The sequence below is a fragment of the Egretta garzetta genome, unplaced genomic scaffold (assembly GCF_000687185.1).
Source record: "Egretta garzetta isolate BGI_Z169 unplaced genomic scaffold, ASM68718v1 scaffold179, whole genome shotgun sequence".
NCBI classification, from domain to species: domain Eukaryota; kingdom Metazoa; phylum Chordata; class Aves; order Pelecaniformes; family Ardeidae; genus Egretta; species Egretta garzetta.
In genome coordinates, this window is record NW_009270001.1 from 2,598,823 (window position 1) to 2,622,712 (window position 23,890).

Here is a 23,890-nt window from a genome sequence, read left to right on the forward strand (position 1 = left end):
AGCTTTGCAATATGTAAAACAAAATAGTGCAGTGGAAGAGGACTATATAATACCACTTTTTGGAAGGGTGTGAATAAATGGCTTTTTAAGGTCTTTCAGAGTTCATCCCAGAGGTCCAGTTTTACAGCACTGTTCTTAATCTCCTAGATTTCTCCTGTGATTCTTTTAGTGTAGTTGGTTTCCTGTGGAGTGTATTCACTATATGAGTAAAAATATTTGGTTATTATTTCTACATGTTTATTCTTGATCATTAGTCTGAAAAACTCTGAGGATGAGATAGTTCTTGGGATTTACATCTGTGGAATTGCATGTTTTAATTCGGACTTGGAGAAGATGGGGCTTTGAGCTCAAAACATTTACTTGGCAATACAAGAAAAGATTGATTCTGGTTTAATTCTTTTATTGCTGAGCCCCTTAAGTAAAATGAGGTACCTTTTCTTGCAGTACAAATGTAGTTGAGATGGCCTAAGAACATGATGAACACATGATTTGAGGGACAAATAATCTGTTGGAACTATGCTGTGAAAAATCTTTTGATGATCACTTTATGACTCTGATTGTGGAGACTGTGTAAGGTTTGTAGGTATCCATTTCAGGAGGCAAAATTACTTGAGCTAAACCTGGGACTGTTCAGCCTGGATATGAGAATGCTTAGGGGTTTATCGTCGGTGTACAGAAATACCTGAAGGGAGGGCGCAAAGGAGATGGAGCCAGGCTCTTTTTCAGGGGTGCCCAGTGACAGGACAAGAGGCAATGGGCACAAACTGAGACACAGGAGGTTCCCTCTGAACATCAGGAAATACTTTTTTTTACTGTGAGGAGTGACACAGGCTGCCTAGAGAGGTTGTCAAGTCTCCATCCTTGAAGATACTCCAAAGCCATCTGGATATAGTCCTGAACAAGTAGCTGTAGGTGGCCCTGCTTGAGCCAGGGGGGTTGGTCCAGATGTCCTCTAGAGGTCCCTTCCAACCTCAACCATGCTGTGATTCTGTGAAACCATGCTTGATTATCATGTAAGCCAGAAATACTCATCTCAAGGCTATATATTGGCAAGAAAACTTTCTTTATTGTCACAGATTATTTTCCTTATGTAAATTTAATCTGCCTTTTTTAAATTTTATTTTGCAGGGCCTTAATAAATATCTACAAGGTACAGCCTATGCCTGCAATTAAGAAAGTTGGAATTAGTTTGTTTTTTACATTAGTGGAATATGTGTGTGATGAAACTCAACGCAATCCTCCCACAAGGCAGTTCTTCACGTCCTGCATTGAGATTCTAGGCCAAGTGAGTTTATTCTCTGATTTTTGGGATGCCTAATGCTTACTCTAGTTGCCTGCTGATATTGGGAGTCTGAAATGTTCAGAAGCCTGAAAATTAACTTCTGAGCTTCTATCCTGGTTTCCTTTCAACTAATTGTATAATATACACAGTCTTTAGGAGAGTTTAAGCTTGCATATAAGCAAACTAAAAACTGTTGCTCTGAGATGCCTGCTTAGTGCTAATAAATACTGTGTTAGTTAAATGCTAAGGTAGACTGGATTTTTGGGCAGGTAACTAAAGTTCAGGTGCTTCCAGTACGTAAAAGAGGAGGTTTTTTGCTGTTACCTATCATTTTCTAGCTGACATATGTCTTGTCAACCTTAGTGTTTAGACACCTCCGTTCTATAGCCTTGTAATAAATATTCTTTGTGCCGAGTTAGCCAGAAGTTTGCTGGTAGAGCGCATAAGTACTTGTTGGCTTTGGTAATATCTGCCATGGGGAGCACATTATGTGGGTGCTCTAAGCAAAAGTATTAGCCTCTGCTTTGGGTCCAGACATTTATTTTAATCTCTTAGATGCAGTTTGTTTCCATGCGCAATTGTCCTTCAGTGCCTCTGACAGCTGAGGTGCTGAAGAGCTCTCCATGGCCATAGTTCTCTTTAAACTTTTCCTGATGTCAGGTAGGGCTGACGAAGTCTCAATTTTCTTTTTTTAACCTATCAGAAAAAATGGATTTCTAGGTATTTTTATGCATGTGTGGTCACAAGTGCTGTTCTCAAGTGTGCTAGGGAAATGTTTTACCTTGTATTTTGTGGAACAGCAGTATTTAGTTGATCTCGTACAGTCTGTCACTTCTGAGAAAACTTTTTCTTCTTTTAAAAGGATTAAAAATTGTGCTTGTCGTGGCAAAAAACTTTAAGAGGTGTTTTTTTCCAATAGATTCATACTAGGCCTTTTCTCTCACCATTCCCAATTTCCTCAGGTGTTCATCAGTGGGACCAAGTCAGAGTGCAGACGTCTCCTCCAGACGATCCTGCAGAATCGAAGGCTCTGTACTCTCCTTTCTCCTTACTTCACTCCTGTTGCCTCTCCCAGTGAATTTGTGACTTTATATGAAAAAGTCGTTTCCTTTCTGAGTGAGGACAACAGTGATGTTGTGTTCATGCTGCTGACAAAGGTAAAGTACTCATGAATACAGTGGTCTGTTTTGTGGGTTGCTTTTGCCAGTGTTCCTTCCCTAAAGACTGTGAATTTAGGCTAAGCAAGAAAGAGGTGTGAATCTGGTACATTAAAATAACATTGGCAGGTTCTGTAGATCTAAGTTGCTCATCCTGAATGGTATGTGTTGTGTTTAAGCTCAAGAGGGGCTGGAGGCAAAAGCAAATAGGAAGCTTAAACTACCCTTTCCTAACTCAGATAGTATCAGTACATGCTTCCTAGGGTTTACTCTTCAGTGCACTCTTACTCCTAAAATTAAAGCAGGCTCGTGTTGGCTTCTGCCTGATATCTCTCCGGAGACATTCATCAAAATAGCCAGTGAACCTCAGGTATCTTAAAAAAAACAAAACAACAAATCAGACAAAAAGATTGGAACGGTGTCTGAATCTTCCATCTGTTTGGCACGTCTGTCCTTCCTGCCTGTCTTAAAACATACAAATTTAGGTAAGAGCAAGTGATTTGCACATCAGCTGCTTCCGGGCTACACGATGCTGCCTGTGTGTATTGTCAGTGGAGAAATGACTATTATGTGTAGGCTTTGATATCGCTCTGATTCTCTTCATTAGTTGCACAGAGGCAGCGTCTGACAGCTGTGAATAGCAGGCAGTCTGGTTTGGGCATGACCCTGAGCTGTCCTTAGTGGAAATGATCAGCACTGTCCCTGCTGACCTAGGTCTGAACAGATGGCCCAGAAATTACAAAAGCTTTGCACCTCTACCTGAAAATCTATGGCCTATGGAGATTAGCCTCGTCTAATGCTTGTAAGTGTTTATTTGGCAGTGGTACTGAAGCGTGGGAATTAATACACATCTTTATGAGTCTGAGAACCCCTGCCAAGGGTTGTTTCATAAATTTGGGATATATGCCGTATGCTGCAATATACTAAATCATAACCTTTGGAGAGCGTTACCTTGGTTTTGAGTTAGGGCTAAGGAGGTACACATTTATTAGGTTTTCTTAAATACATAAAAACTTCAGGAATGTTTTTTCCCCTGAAAATTTCTACCTTCTTCTAAAGGTGTTGCGGCTGTTAAAGCTTCTACTTACAAATGCTTCCTGTCCTCTGTTCTAGTTTGACCTTATGCAATGGTTAAGCATTGCTAAGCCACCTCTGTCTGAACGTACCCAGCTTCTGGAGTCTATTCACTTGGCTCTCAATGCATGTGGCCTTGAACCTGAAGAAGATATTTTGATGCCATTTAATATCTTCTGCAAGCATTGGACTAACCTTCTCCAGTATCAGTTCCCTGATCACTATAGTGATTTCCTAAGACTGTTTGTGCAAAGTGAGTATCTGAATTGATGCATACTAAGCCTTTCGTACAGAACTCTTCTGACTTAACTCTAATGCATGCAGTTCATATTTTGAAATAGCAACAAATACAGAATGATTTAAACTTTCTTAAGTTTCCGTATACAGTTTTATGTGCATCCTATGTGATATGTTTTTATTAGACATATTTTATCTCTGCTAGAAAGAAACATTCTTCTGCAAATCAAAGTACATGCGTCAGTGACCACAGGTTTCCAGCCCATGTTACAAGAGAAGGATGGAGAAGAGGTTTCTATTAATGGAGGCACTTATGAATTATAATTGTGCCACAATATAATTCTGTAATGCAGAAGCCTTGCTCTTGAGCACCCTTCAATGTCAGACTGAGAACTGGAATTATGAAGACCTGGGACTGATACTGAAATCTGCTGAAAATGTCCTGGTTGACATTAGATGCTACTTATCTGCTGTGCCTCTAAAATGAGAACAAAAGTAATTCCTGTCTGTCAGACCGTATGTGCTGAGGCAGCAACTGCCTCTCAATACGTGTTTGTAGTCAGGCATGTACTGAGTGCCTGGGAAACTCTCTGAGAAGAGAGCATGTAGACACCAAAAGGGAATGTTAAATTACTTACATTTAGGAATGAGAGATATCTCTCACCCTTAAAATTGGGGCTTTCAAATTCATGCCTTACCTAATTTTTTTTTTTTTATGCAGTGGGGAGTTCTAATTTCAACATTTTCTGACTTGTATTGAGGAAGGGACTAATACCCTTCTGATTTTCACAAATGCATTCCCTTCTCTTTCTCCTAAGGCTCATCAGAGCAGCTTCTAAGCCCTGACTGTTGGAAGGCATCACTTAAAGCTTTGGGATGTGGTTCACCAGTGGCTGAACAGGGGAGCTTCAAGAAAAGTGATTCTGCTGAAAGTCCTGTATTGCAGAATAGTGCCAAAATTCTCCTCTCTGCAGAACAGGTGGGTGCCTCTTTAGTTGATTTATTATGTTTTTCAGCTGAAACAGGTGCCCACCAGTGACAAGTAACATGGCTGTGCAGCCTTTCTGATAATAGCTGATAATAGTTTACTTCTTTTTATAGGTTAGAGAGACAGTAGAATGGCTTTCCACATCTTTCTGCAAACTCCGACTGGCTTCAGTGGACTTCAGGACTTTTGGCCTCTTTTCAAAATGGAGTCCTTATGTGGCTGAAGTGAATAAATTTCTGGAGTATCTTACTAAACGACTTATTGACACTGAAGTTGCCAATTTAGCCCAAGAACCTGTTGGCAGTAACAGAATTCTAGCTGGTAATGTGTCTTAAAAGCAAATTACTTAAGAACAAGCATGCAGTTTCTCTAATTTCCTGTGTTAAAGACCATTTAAATATATAGTAAAATCTTCTTACTCTGCATTTGTACAATGATGTGAACATAAAAATATAGATGGGAAATGCTGATGGTACATCATGGCCATGTGGAACTTTATGCTTGTTGGGGCATGCTTGTTTATATTTGAGCTTGCTTTAAAATTATTTTATGAAGAGACCAGATTTTCTTCAAAGAAAAATACTGTCTTTCGCACTGAGCAGAGGTTTGGGAACAGGGACTACTGAATTTCATCATGGTGTGATTTTGATTTGGAGAAAATCACCAGAACACCTTTTATTTTAGTATATGCAGCTTTAAAGTGGGAATCATCATTACCCCCACAATCTCAGATGTATTAGTGATATTAAAACATCTAAGCAATGCAAAATACTTGTGATTGTACTAACAACAATCACATTGTTAACCAGAGTTACTAATAAGCATATTGTATTTTAAATTTTTATTTGGTCAGGAAGAACTGATTAAATGTTGGAATAAGCAAAGGACATTCTATCTAAGCCTGGAAAAGTGTGTTATGTTCACTGTTGCTAATTTCAGGAGAAAAAAAGCCACTTCTATGTTTTATTTTCTTCTAGCATTGCAGTCCTTGTATTCAGTTATTGCTGGACTCTTTAAACCATGGATACTGGTCTTGGATAAGGATGATGCAAGGTATATATTGCATTTTAAAATTAAATGATTTTTTGCTCAAGTAACGACTTCTGCTTGAGTAAGAACCTTATAAGAACGGCTTTCATTGTTACATGTTTGGTTTTTTTTTTTTCTAATTCATGACTATATTGTGACCTGCCATTAAATAGCTGTGACTTGTGTCATATCCTTAAAAATTACAGAACTAATTCCTGAGTTTCTTAAGTCAAATTTCCCAAGACTTGGATTGGGTAATTGTTTTAGATACAAGAAATGTAACCAAGCTCTGGTCAGGAAGCAGAGATGAGAAAAACATGAATTGCACTTAATTCTGGAAACACTCGAATTTAAATATTAGATTCCTTTTTTAGCTTCCATAATACTGATAACTCCTTATCTAAAACAAAGCAAAAAAGCCAAACAAATACAAGCCCAAATGCCAGTGGTGCATAAAGAAGTCTTGGACCAGATCAGTCCTGTGATGATCTACTGTCTGGTGTACCTCTGTCTTTACGTGGAGAGTTATTTGTAATGTTACACACTTATATTTGACTTTCTTCCAAAGCCAAAAGCTTTTTGAGCTGTGAATATATATCCAACATTTAATTAGAAGTTTGGCTGCAGGTGGTATGTGCTGTCACTCAGAAATTCCTGTGTTTTGGTGTTTAATTCAGTTACGAAGTATCAAACAATTAATCTCTCTTTACTCAGTGTTACCATAGATCTTCAGTGGGACATTAAAACATGTACCTCGGCTGAGGAAGAAACAGGCAGCTCCAAGAGTGCAGTTTGAATTAAAGGACTGCTGATACCTACTGTATCAATTCACTATGTACTACTTACTGTATTGATTTACTATGCTTTAGAATATTTAAATCACTTAAGTGTTTACGGTCTGGTAACTCAGCACTGAAGTTTGTGTTGCTTCACTTCTTCTTTCAAGTAACAAGCCCTGCTACCCTTGGTTAGAGAGCGACGCTCCTGTAGCATCCACCGTGGTCTGTTTGTTTACAGATTGCATCAAGCTTTTGCATGAGAGCTTTAAAGGTGGGTGAAGTCCACGCTGTTTTAGTGTAGTGGCACTTTCTGTTCTATCAGACCAAAAAAGATTTTAATTGAGATGTGGGACATGAGGGGATTTTGTTTGTTACGAACTTTTAGCCAAGACGATCGCTGCAGTGGTGCCAGGAGCACTTCTATATTTCATCCTTAAAAGACAGGTTTTTTTCCTTGGCAAGGGTAGATTATGTGATTGGTAAATGCATATCTGTCAGTCAATGAAGTTAATGTGAAGGAAAGCAGAACAAAATGAGCTGTCATGAGGAATGAGTGCATGACTTCATTCCAGGTCTATATGTTGTTTCCATGTAACATACACAGTAGCATGTCACGATGGCCAACACATGTGTCTCAACTGCTAGTCTTGGGGGTAATTTAATCTCCAGGACCAATCATTTTGAGCTCCTATTTAGCATTGCTTGTTGTACGTGATGTGTAGTTAGACAGAGGAATGGAAAACAGTTAATTTCACAAATACCTTTTGATAACCTTTAGGGATGAATTAGATTCAAGTTTACCTTGTAGAAATAAATAAAAATAATATATCTTTGCATATTTTATGAGATTCCATGTTCATAAGATCTTTTTTAAAAACAAAACAAAAAAACCCCTACATAAAACCAGTGAATTTCTACGCGGAAGGAGTATTTTATAACTTCAGATTATTGTCTGGCAACTCTGGAGATTGAGAAGGGGCATGAAATCATAAGCTCACCCACTTCTAGATTTTTTTTTTTTTCTCCAAATCAACAAGCTTCAAAATGTGCATTTTTTTCTTTGACACGTATATTTTGGTATAACTTGGTTTATTATTTTTCATCTTCAGAATAGGACTTTCTTCTGTAATCAAGCTTTCCCTGATTTTTTTTTTTTTCTTTTTCCTGTTGCTAATTCAATGATACCCTTTCTGAATCTAGATAAGGTCTTGCCAAGCCACCACGGGGCTCTCTGGTTACATCTAATGCACTACTGTGAATATTGCACAGCCCCCAAAATGCCCGAGTTTATTCTCTATGCTTTCCATACGGAGTTCAGAAGGCTTCCGTGGAAGGAAATGCATCCAGACCAGATGCTTATGGAAGAGTTCTTTAAAGTGAGTACACTGGCACCTGTTGAATTGAGTGTATAATTGGTGTTGCCCTTGAAAATAACTGGAGAGCTGGAGATGGTTCTTCAGCAAGTAAGCTTTTAAAGTTTGTAGCATATTCACAGCTGCTCATTTTTGATGGATGATTTTTGTGAAGGAGTGCTATTGAGTTGTGGGGAGTTGTAAAGCTGGCAGCTTTTGTAATCTGTCATTGCTCTGAGTGTCTCATTGCATATGTATTTAATACTGTATTTAGTTAAAGTTAATGTATTTCACTATTGACATGTTGTTATTGCCATATTCATGTCTGAGACAACATAAACCTGCAGATAGGTGTGAATATGCTCCAGGATTTACTGCATAGCTGTTTGGGATGAGTTCTCCATGCAGTTCTAAACGGGCTCAGAGTTTTTTAGTTTCTCTTAGAGAGAAGAGAAACGGATCCAATTGTGCAGCTAAGAGTTTGTAATAGATTATTTCTTTCCGGTTTGCAGTAGCTTGGTATCCTGTATTGGTTGTTTGAGAGGCTTAGAAAGTTATATGTGCAACTCTTCTGGTGGGAGGCAAATTGATGGAGAAGCGGTGTCTGTCTGCTCCTCTGCCAACATAAAATGCTGCTGTAGATTTATGGTTGACTAAGGAGTTGAAAAGTATGAATGTATTTATGCCTTACATTGTTTTATGTACCTGTCTTTTTTTTCCTTTCTCCTTCCTAGATTGAAAGAGGCAGCCCCAAGAGTTGTTTCTTATTCTTGGGTTATGTTTTATGTGAAATAAACTGGGTCAGTGTCCTCTCTGATGCCTGGAACCCCAACCCTCATCCTCAGACTCACAGCATGATTGTCTGTTTGCTGTATATGATGGTCCTGTTGGCAAAGGAGGAACAACTTATAGGCAAAGAGGTAATTTTTGAAAAGGCCCATACCTGTCTGTCTTAGAAGAATAATAATCCTTTGCTAGGAAGGACACAGGATGTGATGACTTTCTGGCTTGCAGAATGGTTATCTCAGAAGTGCCTAGGTAAAATACCCCAAATAGTGTTCTAGAGATGGCCCAGACTAAATCCTTATGCGAGACGTTTTTTATCACTTCTGTGAAACAAGATGAGCTGCTGTTCATTTTGAGAAGTTTCTGAAGCTGTAAGAAGGTGCTGTGATTCAGTAGTGTTGTAAAGAGTAAGCAAATAAATGCAGACACTTTCCTGGAGTTACACAATGACACTCTGGGTTTTGAGAAGAACAAATATATATGTTAGTTTCATTAGTGTCCTTAAAAAACCCAAAAAGTTATGTAAAATTACTGTGCAGTTGTTTTCATAGTTGAGTATGGGACACTGCATAGTAGATCTTTCTTGTCTCTTAGGCCAGCCCTTAACTAAAATGCTTCCTTTTCTCTTCCCTGGTTTTGGAGAGCCTTAGTTATAAGCACGTGTCGTGGTTTAACCCAGCTGGCAACTAAGCACCGTGTAGCTGCTCACTTACTCACCCCACCTCCCTCAGTGGGATGGGGGAGACAATCAAAAAAAAAAAAGTAAGACCTGCGTGTTGAGATAGAGACAGTTTAATAAGAGAAAAGAATAACAATAGTAATAATAATGGTAAGAGAATATACAGAATATACAAAACAAGTGATGCACAATGCCATTGCTCACCACCCACTGACCGATGCCCAGCCCGTCCCCGAGCAGCGATCGCTCTCTGAGCCACGATCGCTCTCCCCCACAACCGACCGACTAACCCCCCCCCGAGCATGACATTCTGTGGTCTGGAACAGCTCTTTGGTCAGTTTGGGTCAGCTGTCCTGGCTGTGCTCCCTCCCAGCTTGTTATGCACCTGGCCGAGCAGGAGAAGCTGAAAAAGTCCTTGAGTAATCTAAGCACTACTTGGCAACAACTAAAAACATCAGAGTGTTACCAACATTCTTGTAGTACTAAATCCAAAACACAGCACTATGCTAGCTACTATGAAGAAAATTAACTCTATCCCAGCTGAAACCAGGACAACATGCAAGGTAGAGGTAATATTAACAAGAGTTTACATATGCGCCTATAGTACGTGTGTATGTATATATATGCAATATTATACATAACTTAAGGTGAAGCTTTTTCTGACAGACTGAGTGAAAAGGGGTTTCTAGCATCAGCCCACTTTGATTCAGGCAGTCTGCTGTCAGTGCAGGAGCAGCACTGGCCGTGGTGTTCGTGCTTGTAGCCCCTGTGGTGCTGTGAGAAGAACCGGGAGGCTCACTGAGTCAACGTTTGTCCTGTCGCAGCCATTCATGTAAATCTCTGCTGTGCCTCACTGCTTTTTCTGAGTGGCAAACATGAATGTGTGGAGGGATAGTAGGGAATTACTAATTTATGAAAAGCTTATGTCTGGCTCTGTCTCTCACTGTGCATGTTCGTGATGTTTTCCGGCCTGATGGTCACGCTTCGGGTTGGTTGTGTTAAGCACAACTCCACAATGGGATTAGTCCCTGTGAGGTTAGGAGCAGCACTTGGTAGGAGCGTAGGTTTTTTTCCTTAGCTGTCTAAAAAGAAAATATTTGTCTGCTTGAACAAGGTTTTCTCATGAGTTATAAATAAGTGTTGTTCAGTCCTTACTCAGAACTGCTTCTGCAAACTTTTATTTCTTCTCATAAAATGCTCCCCTCCTAACTCCATATGATGTGGTGACAAGTCACAATGATGTAACAACATCTTGAAAACCAGATATATCTTTAAGAATCTTGTCGCTGTCTGCTTCCCATGAGTTACTGGAGACAGATTACTTTATATCTTGAATCTTAGTTGAGTTTTCTTGATCCCTTGCTCTGACGATGGATTTGCTTATCTCTGATTTCTAAGCGCTTTTCCCATTCATGGTTGCATTCCAGTATTGCTGAATTGTTGGAATAGGAAAGAGAAACGCTGGGTGTTAGGATGAACTTTCCAAACCCTGCTTTTACTGAGAGCTCTGTGGGGGTAAATCTAGCACAGTCTGATTCAATCCATTGCTTCTGGAGGATTCTTCCAGAGGGACTGTGTAATCTTCAAGAAGTCCCATTTCACATCTGCCAGCTTTCTCCCACTTGCAGTGTCTTCTGTTTTCCATTTTGTCTGAGGCATAACATGACGCTGTGTCAAGATGTCACCAGCAGCCTTTGATCAATATTTGTATTCCAGCATAGGAAAATTAGTAGACTTCACAGTTCATACGCTTTGACCTGAATGTGTTATCAGAAGCTTCTCAAGCTTCAGAAGATACCTGTTTGTACGTTTTGTGAGTCAGCCTCAGGAATTCCCTCCTAGCCTCTAGCAATGTGTTAAACTGGCATGCTGTTGCTCGTTCCTCACGTCCCAGAATGCTCCTGTGATGCCTTGACCTACATCTCAAACTTTCTCAGCCCTGTCTTCCAGTGCGTGAGCACCTTGAGAAGTACTTGATGTACCAGTGTCACATTCTTGTTGATGTAGTCTAATTTGGGTTAATTCTGGATCCTGAAAGTCTGTAGGTGGTGCTGGCCATCAACACAATTCCAGTATTTGTTCATCCTATAATGTGTAGAAATTTGGTGCTTCTCAGTGTCCAGGGGTGCCCTTTTGTATTGCAGATGTATACGAACCTGTGAGAGGAGGATGGCGGTAGCTGAGGCTCCACTCTCTGCCGCTTGTAGACAGAGACTTTTCCATCTGCATACTTGCACTGCCTGTGCGAGTTGTGGACACTGTAGCCTGCTGTACTGTTCAGGATGGTGTTTATGAGAACAAGGATTCCTCCCTGGTTGGTAGATGATTCACTGAATGGAAAACTGGGGGGCCCGGCTTCTGTCCCTGATTCTACTGTGAACCTAGATTAATTTTTGTTTTAATAGCTTTTTTTAAATGCCTTTTCTTAACATCATTTCCTCTGAGGTAAGGCTATGCTCATACAATGAATAAGAAATGAGAGCTTCATGGTCCTACCTTAGCAACACAAAGCTGAGTCAAAAGAGTCTTTCTAAAACCCAGGCATGTGTGGATTCTAATCAGCTCTGTTTATAACGCATGATCATAATTGTTCATGAATTCCACCATGTCATTAGTTCAGAGATTATACCTTCCACATAATAATAAAAAAGAGGGGTCTAGAGCCCAAGGTTTACGAGGAGCGGCTGAGGGAGCTGGGGGTGTTTAGTCTGGAGAAGAGGAGGCTGAGGGGAGACCTGATCGCCCTCTACAACTGCCTGAGAGGAGGCTGTAGGGAGGTGGGGGTCGGCCTCTGCTCCCTGGTAAGAGATAACAGGATGAGGGCGAATGGTTTGAAGCTGCGCCAGGGGAGGGTTAGGTTGGACATTAGGAAAAATTTCTTCACCGAAAGGGTTGTCAGGCTCTGGAATGGGCTGCCCAGGGAGGTGGTCGAGTCCCCATCCCTGGAGGTATTTAAAAGAAGGATAGATGAGGTGCTTAGGGCCAGGGTTTAGTGGTGGGATGGCAGGGTTAGGTTAAAGGTTGGACTTGATGATCTTAAGGGTCTTTTCCAACCAAAGGGATTCTATGATTCTAAATCTCTACCGAAGTGACTTTACCTTGTAGGGTCTCTATTTCTTTCTAGCTGTCTTTACATGTTTACAAGTCAAATTTTAATGTCTCTCCCTGACTTTTGTGCTTGGTTAGAGCTGCTGCAGCAGTAGTCTGAGTACTGTTATGTGAACGCTAGAGATGACATACGTCTGTTGGCTTGCTGCTTGAATGAGGAGTTGCTTTTCAGCCAGACTCCCAGTGGCCATCTATTTCTGTGGGGTTTTTGGTCCTGTCTCCTTCCTATTTTGGAGTTTGGGCTTCCTTTCCATGTTGAGTACTGTGAATATTAATTTAAAACAGCAAAGAAGGTGGGACTTAGACCAATGTCTTTAAATCTTCAGGAATCGCCACTCATAAATCTTCTTGGACAGACCAGCTCCCTTCCTTGGCAGCTGGTGGGCATTTCATCTTATCAAAGCATCATCAGCTACTGCAGCAGTCACTACCCTCCTTCTGTTATCCTTGCGAAGGATGCTGCAGCCGAACTGATAGTGAAGCTCCTGAAAATCTCAGCAGGCTTCGGTGCATCTTCGGATAGTCACATCCACCTTGTAAGTTGAACTGGTTTTGCAGTGTCTCTGAGCTGTTCCTGTCATTTGCAGTGTTCTCCTTTTGTATGTTATCGGCTGTGGAAAGAGTTCTAGGCATGATTTTTTTTTTTCTAATTTATTTTAATTTTGATTAACAGGATGCAACACTGAAGTGCCAAGCATACATTCGCCAGGTGGTTCAATTTCTCAGCACCTTAGAACAAAGCGGAAAGATTACTCTTGCAGTTTTGGAACAAGAAATGTCCAAGTTGCTGGATGATGTAGTCATCTTTAATCCTCCAGGTTTGTGTTAAAGTAGTGGGAAATTAGTTTAAAGCTGTCAAGATCCTTTATGCTACTGCATGGATTGTTGAACATCTGTGACTATGTAATGACTTTCATTACTATAATGTCTCCTTTATGGGCAGCAGGGCACGTTGCTTTGATGATGTAAATATAGGCAGTGTATTAGCACAAAACAAAAATATGAACGTTACCCTGTAGAGCGGTCAAGAATGACTGAGCCAACAAAGAAAATGGGTTATATTGTGAGTAAAAATAACTGATACACAGGAGCTTGAGGGATTCTTCTCTTTGTTGTCTAGTTTTTTAATCTTTTTTATTTTATTCGGCATTTCTATCTCTTAAAAGGAAGAATGACACAAATACACTCTTTTGGTCCTGAGGGGCTTCTAAATGTTGTGCATGTTGGGAAAACTGACTACATTCAAGTAGCGGAATGATACTGATGTGCACTTGTAATATGGTGTGCCCACACCCACAGCATTTATACTGATCTCAGTTTTAGTACTGGTACCATCCTGAGCTTCCTCTATCAAACTAAAATTTCACAGGAAATCAGTCGTCTCACTGTACTAGACAGAAATACTTGTCGGGTGTTGTGTCTCTTCCTGTCCATGACCCACATACGTGTGCTAGCGAGAGTGAACAGAAAGTGTCTGAAAATCTGTGAGAGTGCTAACAGCCTCAGTACTTGTATTGCTTCTGGGGGAAGCTCTGTAGGAAAGCCCCATAGTCAGTAAAACTCTTTGACTTGAAGAGAAGTCAGGGCTTGCCTGTTGCTGGTGACAATCCTTGTAGCTGAGAAATTTTGGAGGAGATGGGAGCTCCAGTATAAGAGGAGCAGCTCTGTTTCATGAACCCCTGTGCATGCTTGTATGCGTTAAAGGGTTGGAAGAGAAAATGCTCCGTGTTGCTCAACTGTAGTAGGTAGATGATACAGACAGATTAGTTTAGTTTGGAAGGAACTTCTGGAGATCTGTAGTCGAACCTCCTACTCAAACCAGCTTCGAAGTTAAATTCGGTTGTTCAGGGTCTTGTCCAGTGAGCTTCCAAATAACTGCAAGTATGGAGGTCTCAGCCTCTTTGGGTGATGTTTTTCCAGTGATTAATCTCTCTTTGTGCACAACTTTTCTTCATGAGCAGTTTTATTTTTTCCTCCTACAATGCCTGATGTTGCTTGAAAATTTTCTTTTACAACCATGGTGGCTTTTTTTCATGAATATGTGCAAAGTTCTTCTCTGTAGTTAAACTTCTAAGAGCCGAGAGCAGGAAATGTTTGTGCTTCGAGGTTACTGTTAAAGGCCCATGATAACACGTTCAGGCAATGGTAAGACGTGGTTTCAAAAAACATTCTGGGGCTGAACGCTGGCATTAGCAGAAAATCTAGAGTCCTGGAAACACATGAGGGGATTGCAACGTTTCATGGTTCATCTCTGTCATATTTCAAATTTGAATCATCTAAAATCTTGGTTGTTTCACTCTAAGCTGTGCTTTAAACTGTGGTTTTAATACCCAAGTTTTCTTGAAGACTACAAACCTGTTTCATTATTCAATTTATTTGCACTGTAGTCACAGTAAAAGGCCCTAGGTGAAAGATGGGCTCCAATGTACTCTGCTGTACAGTCTTATCAGTTGTCTCTCTGCTTAATGAATGATGAACTATCTCATCAATGGAAGAGACTGGGAGGAAGGGGTGTCTTACTGCAGTTTCACAGGTACAGACAAGGAACCGAGATGTGCAATAAGCAAGAGACTTTTCCTGGTATCTACAGAAAGGGTTCAGGGATGAAGCTGAATTTGGGTTCTACTGTCTATTTACTGAAATGGTTCTTTCATTTCTGACTTTCAGATATGGATCTGCAGACACGTCATATGGCCCTCAGCAGCCTCTTCACAGAAACGCTGATGATGATGAACAACTCTAGCGTTGCAACAGCTGAGTCGCTACGGGGGAGCTTACGAAAGTGGATTGACAGCAAAGTGCATGGGTTGCTAGCGATGCCCCTTCTCACTGCGGCGTGTCAGAGCCTGGCCTCTGTGCGACACATGGCAGAGACGACAGAAGCGTGTATCACTGCTTACTTCAATGAAGGTAGGAGCCTGTCTTCTGTGGCTGCTTCTCAAAAACTTCGATCAGTCTTGGATGCCCGTTAAATACAAATCATTTAGAATCCTTACGGCTTCATGCTGCCCAGTACTGGAACTGGGTTTTAATCTGGTTTCCATAAGAAGAGCTCCTTTCATAGAATCATAGAATGTTTTGGGTTGGAAGGGACCTTTCTTTGTATCTGATGGTTCCCAACTGTCACATGTATATATGCTGTAGTAACTATATGTAGAAAAGTTAGGCCACTGCAGCTTGGGTTTTTCAGCTGCTCTGATTCTGTATTTTCTCAAGAACTACACCTGCCTCTGGAAAACTGATTTGCTCTGTGTAATGGTTGCCACCTTTCCAGCTAAAGGGGGGGGACTTTTAAAAAAAGAATTATCCCAAGAGAACAAAACAGGTCTTTGTCCCCTTCTCTAGTGTTCTGTAGGCTAATTTAAGAAAAAAATACTCTATCTCTGAAATTTTGTTGTGTGGGGTTTTTTTTGTTGTGAGGTGGTTTTTTTGTTTGTTTGTTTTCCTTTCTGTTTACATAATCCTTGTGGAACTACATTTTGAGTTCTTCCACCTTTTGTGTGATCAGATTTCAGTACACCCGAAGGAAATATTTAGAATTCCATTGCTAAAATTTTCCAATTTAATCCTGACTGAGTGCTGGGAAAATATCTTACCTTGACCTCAAGGAGGTGCCCTATGATAGTGGAGTTTTTCTTTTCTCTCCGTCAGAGTTGCATGACAAGCCGATTACCTGGAAAACAGCTAAACCAGCCCAAATTCTGTAACTTGCAGGAACAAGGTGAAAACTAGTTCTAATTTTTAGGTTTTACTGAGTGCTGCTTTCTCACACACTTTGTTCTGTCCTTTTGTTTTCTTTATAGATTATCCTCGCCACGAAGATTTAGGCTGGGGCCCTATACTCGCCTCCCTCCAAGTTCCTGAGCTGACCATGGAAGAATTCCTGCAGGAGTGTCTGTCTTTAGGAAGCTACTTGACCCTGTATGTCTACCTGCTGCAATGCCTAAACACTGACCAAACTGTTACCAATGAAATGAAGATCCTGCTAACCATCAGCAAATGGCTGGAGCAAGTGTACCCAAGGTACAAAATTCAAGGCTTCTGAATATGCTTTGGCTTTTAAATAAGGCTATAACCAGTATAATTAGGTGGCCAGGTTAATTTCACCAGGCTGATGGATGAAACTGCCTGTCCTTCTATATCCGCTACTACAGAGTCTGCCCAGCCCCAGTGCCAATACCAATAGTTGTTGTGGTTAAACAGAAGAGGGAATTTCATATACCTGAACACTTCTGGTGCACTTTTGGTCAGTTTTCAGTTTGAGAAGCTTGATTTCAATGGCAGCCTGGATTTGTGCTCAGTTAAAATTACTTAAAGCAAACCCTAAATCACTGTGGGTTCCACTTTCCAGAATGTCCACTAGGTGGGATGAGTTATGTGCTAAATACTCATCTTGATGTTCCTGAGAGGCTTGGTGTTCAAAGCTACTCAGCGGGGACTGTCAGCAGCTCTGAACCAAATCTGAACCCTGTGGATCTGGTGGGGTGCCCAGAGTTAGTGGCCTCTGTTGCTGTAAAACAACTTAATAGATAACAGAGTTCTGGTGGGAAAGGATGGATAGTTCTGGGGTTAAAATGATAATATTTTGTACTTAAAGTATGTAACCACTGTTACAGGTGCTGCTTTAGCAAACTTGGTGAATATTTTTCCATGTTAATGTTGATAGTGCTCTTGTTTGCTGGGAAAGAACATTTTGGGAAAATGTGTGTTCCCCCCTATTTCTTGAAATTGAAAGAATGCTTTCACTTTTGTAGGCGCCATAGTAATTTGATTGCAAAAGTATAAAGGAGACAGCAAAGCCACCGTACACAGTAAATTAAATATTGCTCTAAACATCAAAGCTGAGGGGGCCTGGGATGGGAAATGACTGGGAGTGATGTGAGGATGGTCTGATGCAGGAAACTCGTGCTGATGCTTTATGTGGAAAATCTGAGCTTGTTTACTTAAACTGCAAACTGTTTCAGGAAGGATTAAAAATACCATACGGGGAACTTCACTTTGTGTTTTGCTCAGCAAAAAACTTTAATGTTTCCTTTTCTAGAAGATCATATTAAAAGTCTAAATTGTTGTGGAAACAACAGCTAGTGCTTCCTAAAGTGTTTTCTGGTAAGAAAAGGGGGGGGAAAAAAAAGTAGAGATACAGTAGAGATGGCCTTTTATACAGAGTCTTAGACAAGTTTAAATCCACTTATGGCTGCAATAGCATTTGTTCTTAGTTGTAAAGCTTAAAAGGAAGCATTGTTCTTTGTCCTCTTACAGGCCCTTAAAACCTGCTAGCTGGTGTCTGCATCAAATCCATAACAATAGCAGTTACAGCAGTATAATAATGGGGTGGTATAATTACGCTATCCTCATACAGCAAGATTAGCTGTCGTCAATTAATCATCTGAATTCTTCATGGGCCTAATAGGGAGAGATACAAACTTCTCAACCTATGCATCTGACTTTTTTTTAAATTTATATTTTGTTTTTATTCTTTAAATCTTACCTAAAGCTCAGCAAAGGAAGAGGCAAAGCTGTTTCTTTGGTGGCATAAAGCCATGCAGTTATCCTTGATTCAGATGGAGCAAGATGATACCATTCTGATTGAATCTGTGATTCGGACACTGCTCTCAATCCAGAGCAGGCAGAGTCAGCTGGCTGAGGAGAGACTGACTTCTGGAATACTTGGTGCTATTGGGCTAGGCAGGAGGTCTCCTTTGTCACCCAGGTAAGGGCTTGAAGGTACAGTGAATCAGTTGATTTAATATGAGGAGTCATATTAAAAAAGCTTCAACCTGGATCCAGATGGCAGAGTGCAATGTCAAAAGATGTTCTGAATCCATGCTGTTCCTAAATCTACACATTTGTTTGGGTCTGTGACAGAAAAAAAACGTAGTCAGTGTTTTAATCTGGTTAAGAGGGGAATATGAACTTCTGCAAAGTTTGCGTTTGGAAAAGGAAAGAGAATGCAGTTGTGATTCTGGCTTAATGTCCATCTCCAGTGAAGTCTGTATGGAGACTGACTGTTAGAAGAAAATGCTTTTACCTGGTCTGTTGAAGACTCTTTCAGCTGACCTGACAAGAATTTTGTATGATCGCATGCACATTTCCTTTTCCATCTTAACCTCAAGGTGTTGGAAACATTAAGAGGAGGTCAAAAAAATATGTGCTTGCTTGTCATTCACTTTACCTTCTAAAGAGAGACACCAAGTTTGGTTGTTAGGTGTTAAAATCAAGTTCACTATTGAAAGAATGCCAAGAAAAAAATATGTAAATGTTTGTGGACCACCAGTTCAACACAGTACCTAAACATAACTCTGAAAACCACTTGGGATTCAAGCCTGTTAAAATTGTTCTGAAATCTTAGTCTTTTTCAACTCCTCCCTTGATTTGGCTGGCATGGATGTTTCAAAGGCTGTGAAACGGAGGAGTATTTCATATGTGGCCTCGAGGCTGCAGCTAAGCTTGGAACGGATGTAACATTTCATATGTATGGTAGTATCTTATCCTCTAGTATGTACGATATACTGTTATGTATTTATTGAAGTGATTAATTTTTTCTAAAGTGTTGAAAAAGGTCCTGTAAAGCTTTTACTATGTTCCTCGTGCAAGAGATACCTCATGGGATAGAACTTCTAGTTTATCTGCTGTTGAGGACTTGCATTTTTGATACCACCTTCTCTCTCTGTGCTTTTCTCTATGCAAGGTTTCGGGTGGTTGCCCGCAGTTTGTCTGCCTTCCTCTTGGTGCAGATTCCTGCAGAGAGTCAAGTCCGCCTGAAAGCGGGGTCAGAGCCAAAGCTGTCGCAGAAGGCCCAGCAGGTACAGTGTGCCAATTGCTGGCTTCTGGATCTGTCCTTGTTGCGTGCTTGCTCAGTTTGTGGGCTGAGGCTTATAAGAATCACTGCAAGCATTGCTTCAGGCTAAATCCTACTCTCAACTTGTTGATTTTATTTGGTGCTGAATGCCCTCAATCTTTTTGTTGCTGCTGCTTTACCACCTGGCTCTAAATTCTGAATTTCATAAGTAGGTTGTTGTTCTCATTCATCTCCTCAGGGAAGGGGGTGTATCTCAAACTTGTGTACTGTTTTGCTATACATCAAAACAACATCTTGGAATTCGCCAGGGAGTAGGCCAAGTGCAGCATAGGCCTGGTGACAATGCACATTTGTTAAACTCTGGTAGCAGGGCTGTGTGTCTGAGTCCTAACCTAAAGTGATCCTAAGTAAAACTATGTATACAGCATTCTCTGTTAATATGAAGGCATCAGTTTCTAATCTTATACTCTGAGCAGGTGCAGATGAATTTACGTCTGTAAACCCTGAGTTCTGAAACTTTGGAACATAACAGGTAGAAGGAATTTAAAACAAATAGGGAAAAACAATGCTGCAGCGATTGCCCTGCTTTTCAGTGATAAAGCAGGACAATGTTCACACCAATATTTGTTTATGTGAGATCAGGGCTTAAAAGCCCTATGACAAATAAACATTCCTTCTTTAGCATGTGCACTGACTGTGTTATTGTTTCAGTAAGTGGAAGAGAAGAGGAAGGAGGAGCTGGTTAGAAACCAAAGCAAAGTAACTTACTTGGTACAACTCGTTTCTCTTCTCTGAGAAGCAAATTAAACTTGTTCAGACATATTTCCGGCATTTGCCCTGGCTGGTACTGCCAGCATAGGCTCTTTTACATATAGTTTCTAATTTGACATTGTCTCTGTAATATTATTAATGGGAGCAAAATAATACTTTTATGAAAGTCAAGATGTTCATAAGAACAACCTGAAATGGATAGTTAAGTGTGTTGCAGTTTGTAGGTCAGTGTAATTTCCTTGAAACAGTGTCTTGAGTTCATGAAGAACAATTATTTGACAATATTTGGGTTATAGAATTCTAGCAAGCCTTGATAGAGCAGTTGATCTTTGGGAGAGAATAGCTTGAAAAACATGAGTTGACTTGAAGCACTGTTATGTGATTGTATTTTACAAATGTTTTGTTCCAAATACTTCGGGTTCTCTAGCAGATAAGGATCTTCTAGTGGAATTGTGCATATGGTGGCTCGTGAACTGGTTTGTTATGGACTGAAGTACACACCGCTAACAGAATTTTCCCTTGTGTCTATAGGCACTGAATGCTCTTGAATCTATGGCATCAAACAAACAATATGTGGATTACCAAGAGCAGCTCTCCCAGGCCTCTCAGTTCATCAAGCATCCAGAACATTGTCTTCGAGATGGCAATAATCTCTTGGCTCTCCTTATTAACACACTGTACCCAGAAGTGCATTATTTGGACAGCATACGATAGCAGCACTGAGCTTGCAGAATCATGCAATGTTGATTACTCTGGTTTACATTTAACATTGTTATTGCACAAGTAATTTTTACCTTTCAGAGTTCCACTTTAAGTTAGAAATGTGAATGGGAGCTGCACACTGGCAAGTTTTCTCCTCTTTAAGGTTTTGTATCTTTTGATTTGTAGGCCTGTGGAATTGCTTAGTTTTTGTTGACTGAAAACACTTGACTATCTTCTTGTGTATGGTGCACATCTCAGAGGAGGATATATGGGGATAGATGTACAAATTGCTAGACAGGAAAGCTCATCCTGTAGCATCTTAAGTTTTTGCTTTGTGCCTTTTTTTATTTTCCAATGTGTTGTCACTCAGGCCAGTTCAAAGTGAGTGGAGGATTGCATATTAAAGAGGTTTTGACTTTCTTAACCACGGTACCTCTAAAACTTATGTGAGTGTGTGTTTGGAGACTTGTGAAGTCACTGTATTTGGAAACAGTATCTTAAATTTTGACTTTTTTTTTTTTGCTATCCCACAGAAATCTGTAGTTGAAAGGCATGGCTACAATCTTCTCCCACTTCTGCAAACACAGATTAAAATTTGAACTAAGGAACTTTGGTTTTTACTTTTTTCTAAATATTAGTGAGTCTGCATCTATATTGCACGTCACTTCCAGCCAAGTTATTTTTAGGTCAGGTGACTTAAATCCAGACAGATTTTCTGGATCCCCAGTGTCTGGGAGGGGAGCAGTCAGTTATGTTCATGTTAGAAAGGATTCCTTACTTCTGAAAGCCTGGTTGTTTTCACATCATAAATGTAACCAGGTAATCCCGGAGGAAAAGTGAGATTTCTGTTGGTTTTAGCACTGCAGATTGCAGTGGAAAGAGATGAAATTGGGATGTCAGCTGCTTAGTAACGACTCTGCCTTTTGGGTAATTTGTGTGGTTTGGTCGGAGAATGAGCATCTCGGGCTTTTGGAGTGTTTGAGTCGCACAGCAGTTGTTGCATGGGGATGGACTGTTGCCTGTGGACTGCAGCTTAAGTATTTACTAAAAAAATAAGGACAAATAGGGAAATGGATGCAACAGCTGAATGTGACATTAACTTAAGTCAGTGGAATGGAAAACCAGAAGTCCGAGCAGCAAGGTGGGTGCATGAAATGCTCAGACAGGTCTTCCCACACAGGCTCACTCTACAGCGTCCCATGGGGGCTGGGGCATTGGGGTGATGGGAGTTGGTACCATTTGCTCTGGAAGCAAAGGGCTTCTTCATTACGTAGTTCTGTGCAGGTGGGCAGCCACCACACCATTGCCTGTGTGTGTCAGCCTGCAAACACTGACCTGCAGGCTTTCTGCGGGCTCATCATCCACCCCAGCCATCATTGTGCTCTGTGTGTTCCTGCTGCAGTCTCACACAGAGGACAACTCCTCTTCCTCCTCACTGTCCCAGCTTGTCCTTCCTGAAGAGGCTGTATCCATCCATGGCAGCCCTCCGGGCTCGTATCAGGAGTGGTGTGGCCAGCAGGAGCAGGGCAGGGACCGTGCCCCTGTGCTGGGCACTGGGGGGGCCGCCCCTCGACTGCTGGGGTCAGGGTTGGGCCCCTCCCTCCCCGAAGGACCTGGGGGGGCTGGAGCGTGTCCAGAGAAGGGCAGCGGAGCTGGGGAGGGGTCTGGAGCCCCAGGCTGCTGGGGAGCGGCTGGGGGAGCTGGGGGGGTTCAGCCTGGAGCAGAGGAGTGGCCATGGGGAACAATTCCTTCCCCTTGGGGCTGTCAGGCACTGGGAGGGGCTGCCCAGGGAAGGTCGAGTCCCCAGCCCTGGGGGGATTTAACAGCCGGGCAGCCGAGGTGCTGAGGGCCAGGGTTTGGGGGTGGGATGGCAGGGGTAGGGGAGCGGTTGGACTGTGGGATCTGAAAGGGCTTTTTCCAACCTAAACGATTCTATGATTCTATCCCACAGCATCTCCGTCATCCCAGCGAGTTTGTAGCTCAGCAAGTTTGTAGCCCTGCAACTGCCCACAGACCTCTGAATTCCTCCTGCTTTTTCCCCCACTGGAGGGGCACCTGGTTGTGCTGGTCTCTCAGAAGAGGTATGAGAGCTTTCCCCCCAACGCTGTGCTGGAGGTGCTTTGTTCTGTGCATTCACTGAAGTGGGCTCCTTCCACTCCATGTTGTTGATTACGGGGGCTCTCCTCTGCACGTCACCCCACACTTTTTGCTTTTCAAAGGCTGAAACAGCGGGTAGTGAGAGGGAAATGTCGAGAGCAGGCTCTTCCCATTGAAGGTCAATCTTGCGTGAGTTTGGATGGGTAAAAGAGGTTAAAGTGGCAGGATTCAGGCAAACTCATTTCTGTGCCTTTCCTAGTGTCCTGGGGTGTTGTGGGTCCCTGTACCTGGGTGTCCTTGTTCTCCCATTTGCTGCACTAATGTGGGCTGTTCTCTGGAAGCCAAGTAAGTAAAAGTTGGCCAGTGCTAGCCCATGAGTTGCCTCATGGCCAAGCTACCGCAGCTGTTTTGCGATAAGCGTTTGCTGGCAGCACACAGGGGACTGGTAATATGCAACATGGCATGTTTTAGGGCACGAGGTCAGATGCTTCTATTTGGACTCAAACTGCTTGAGTTGAAGTATTTTTCAAGAGAAAAATCCTGTAAGCCAAGCTTCAGTCCCATACAGTGGTAGAAATGGGTTCTCACTACTCTAATGTATGTCTATAAATCATAAGGGCTCAGAAACTCAATTCAGTTTGTCCAGTTAATACCTCTGAGATGTTTTTTCCTGTGAAACTGAGTTTACTGGTCCGTGACTATGCTGTCTGCTATAACTTCCTTTTCCTCTGCATCTCTTCCTATTTTTATTAAGCCTGGCTTTGCCACTTTGCCTGGGATTTTAAACTGGGATTTAAAAGATCAGGTTCAAATATTTCCTTGTGTTTCTTTTTTTTTTCTTTTTTTTTTCCCTCTTGTTATTCTGGCCAAGTCATTTGAAGTTGTGCTTTACTTTCTCAGCACAGATATTATGAAGAGGGGAACTTTAAAATAGTAATTCCCAGGCTGGGTGTGAGCTTGCAAGCAGGACCACAGGCTTGATAGTAATTCTGTAGCAGCTTGGGCTCCCAGCCAGTGGTGGTTGTTACCAGAAGCGGGATCGTTAGGGAA

At 41.4% G+C, this 23,890-nt stretch overlaps 1 protein-coding gene across 1 annotated transcript in view; it reads left to right on the forward strand.

Annotated features, from left to right (window-relative positions):
- The window catches only part of EPG5 (ectopic P-granules autophagy protein 5 homolog), a 64,035-nt gene extending 42,990 nt beyond the window's left edge, over positions 1–21,045 (forward strand). The window contains exons 30-45 of the mRNA XM_035903095.1: positions 1,129–1,285; positions 2,245–2,439; positions 3,553–3,766; positions 4,569–4,729; positions 4,852–5,059; positions 5,716–5,791; positions 6,714–6,817; positions 7,747–7,922; positions 8,633–8,818; positions 12,798–13,007; positions 13,145–13,289; positions 15,139–15,381; positions 16,275–16,494; positions 17,966–18,181; positions 19,160–19,274; positions 20,573–21,045. Of these exons, the coding sequence (XP_035758988.1) occupies positions 1,129–1,285; positions 2,245–2,439; positions 3,553–3,766; positions 4,569–4,729; positions 4,852–5,059; positions 5,716–5,791; positions 6,714–6,817; positions 7,747–7,922; positions 8,633–8,818; positions 12,798–13,007; positions 13,145–13,289; positions 15,139–15,381; positions 16,275–16,494; positions 17,966–18,181; positions 19,160–19,274; positions 20,573–20,755 (2,809 nt within the window). The 3' untranslated portion in view covers positions 20,756–21,045. The remainder of the gene's footprint in view (positions 1–1,128; positions 1,286–2,244; positions 2,440–3,552; positions 3,767–4,568; positions 4,730–4,851; positions 5,060–5,715; positions 5,792–6,713; positions 6,818–7,746; positions 7,923–8,632; positions 8,819–12,797; positions 13,008–13,144; positions 13,290–15,138; positions 15,382–16,274; positions 16,495–17,965; positions 18,182–19,159; positions 19,275–20,572) is intronic.
- Positions 21,046–23,890: the final 2,845 nt, after the last annotated feature.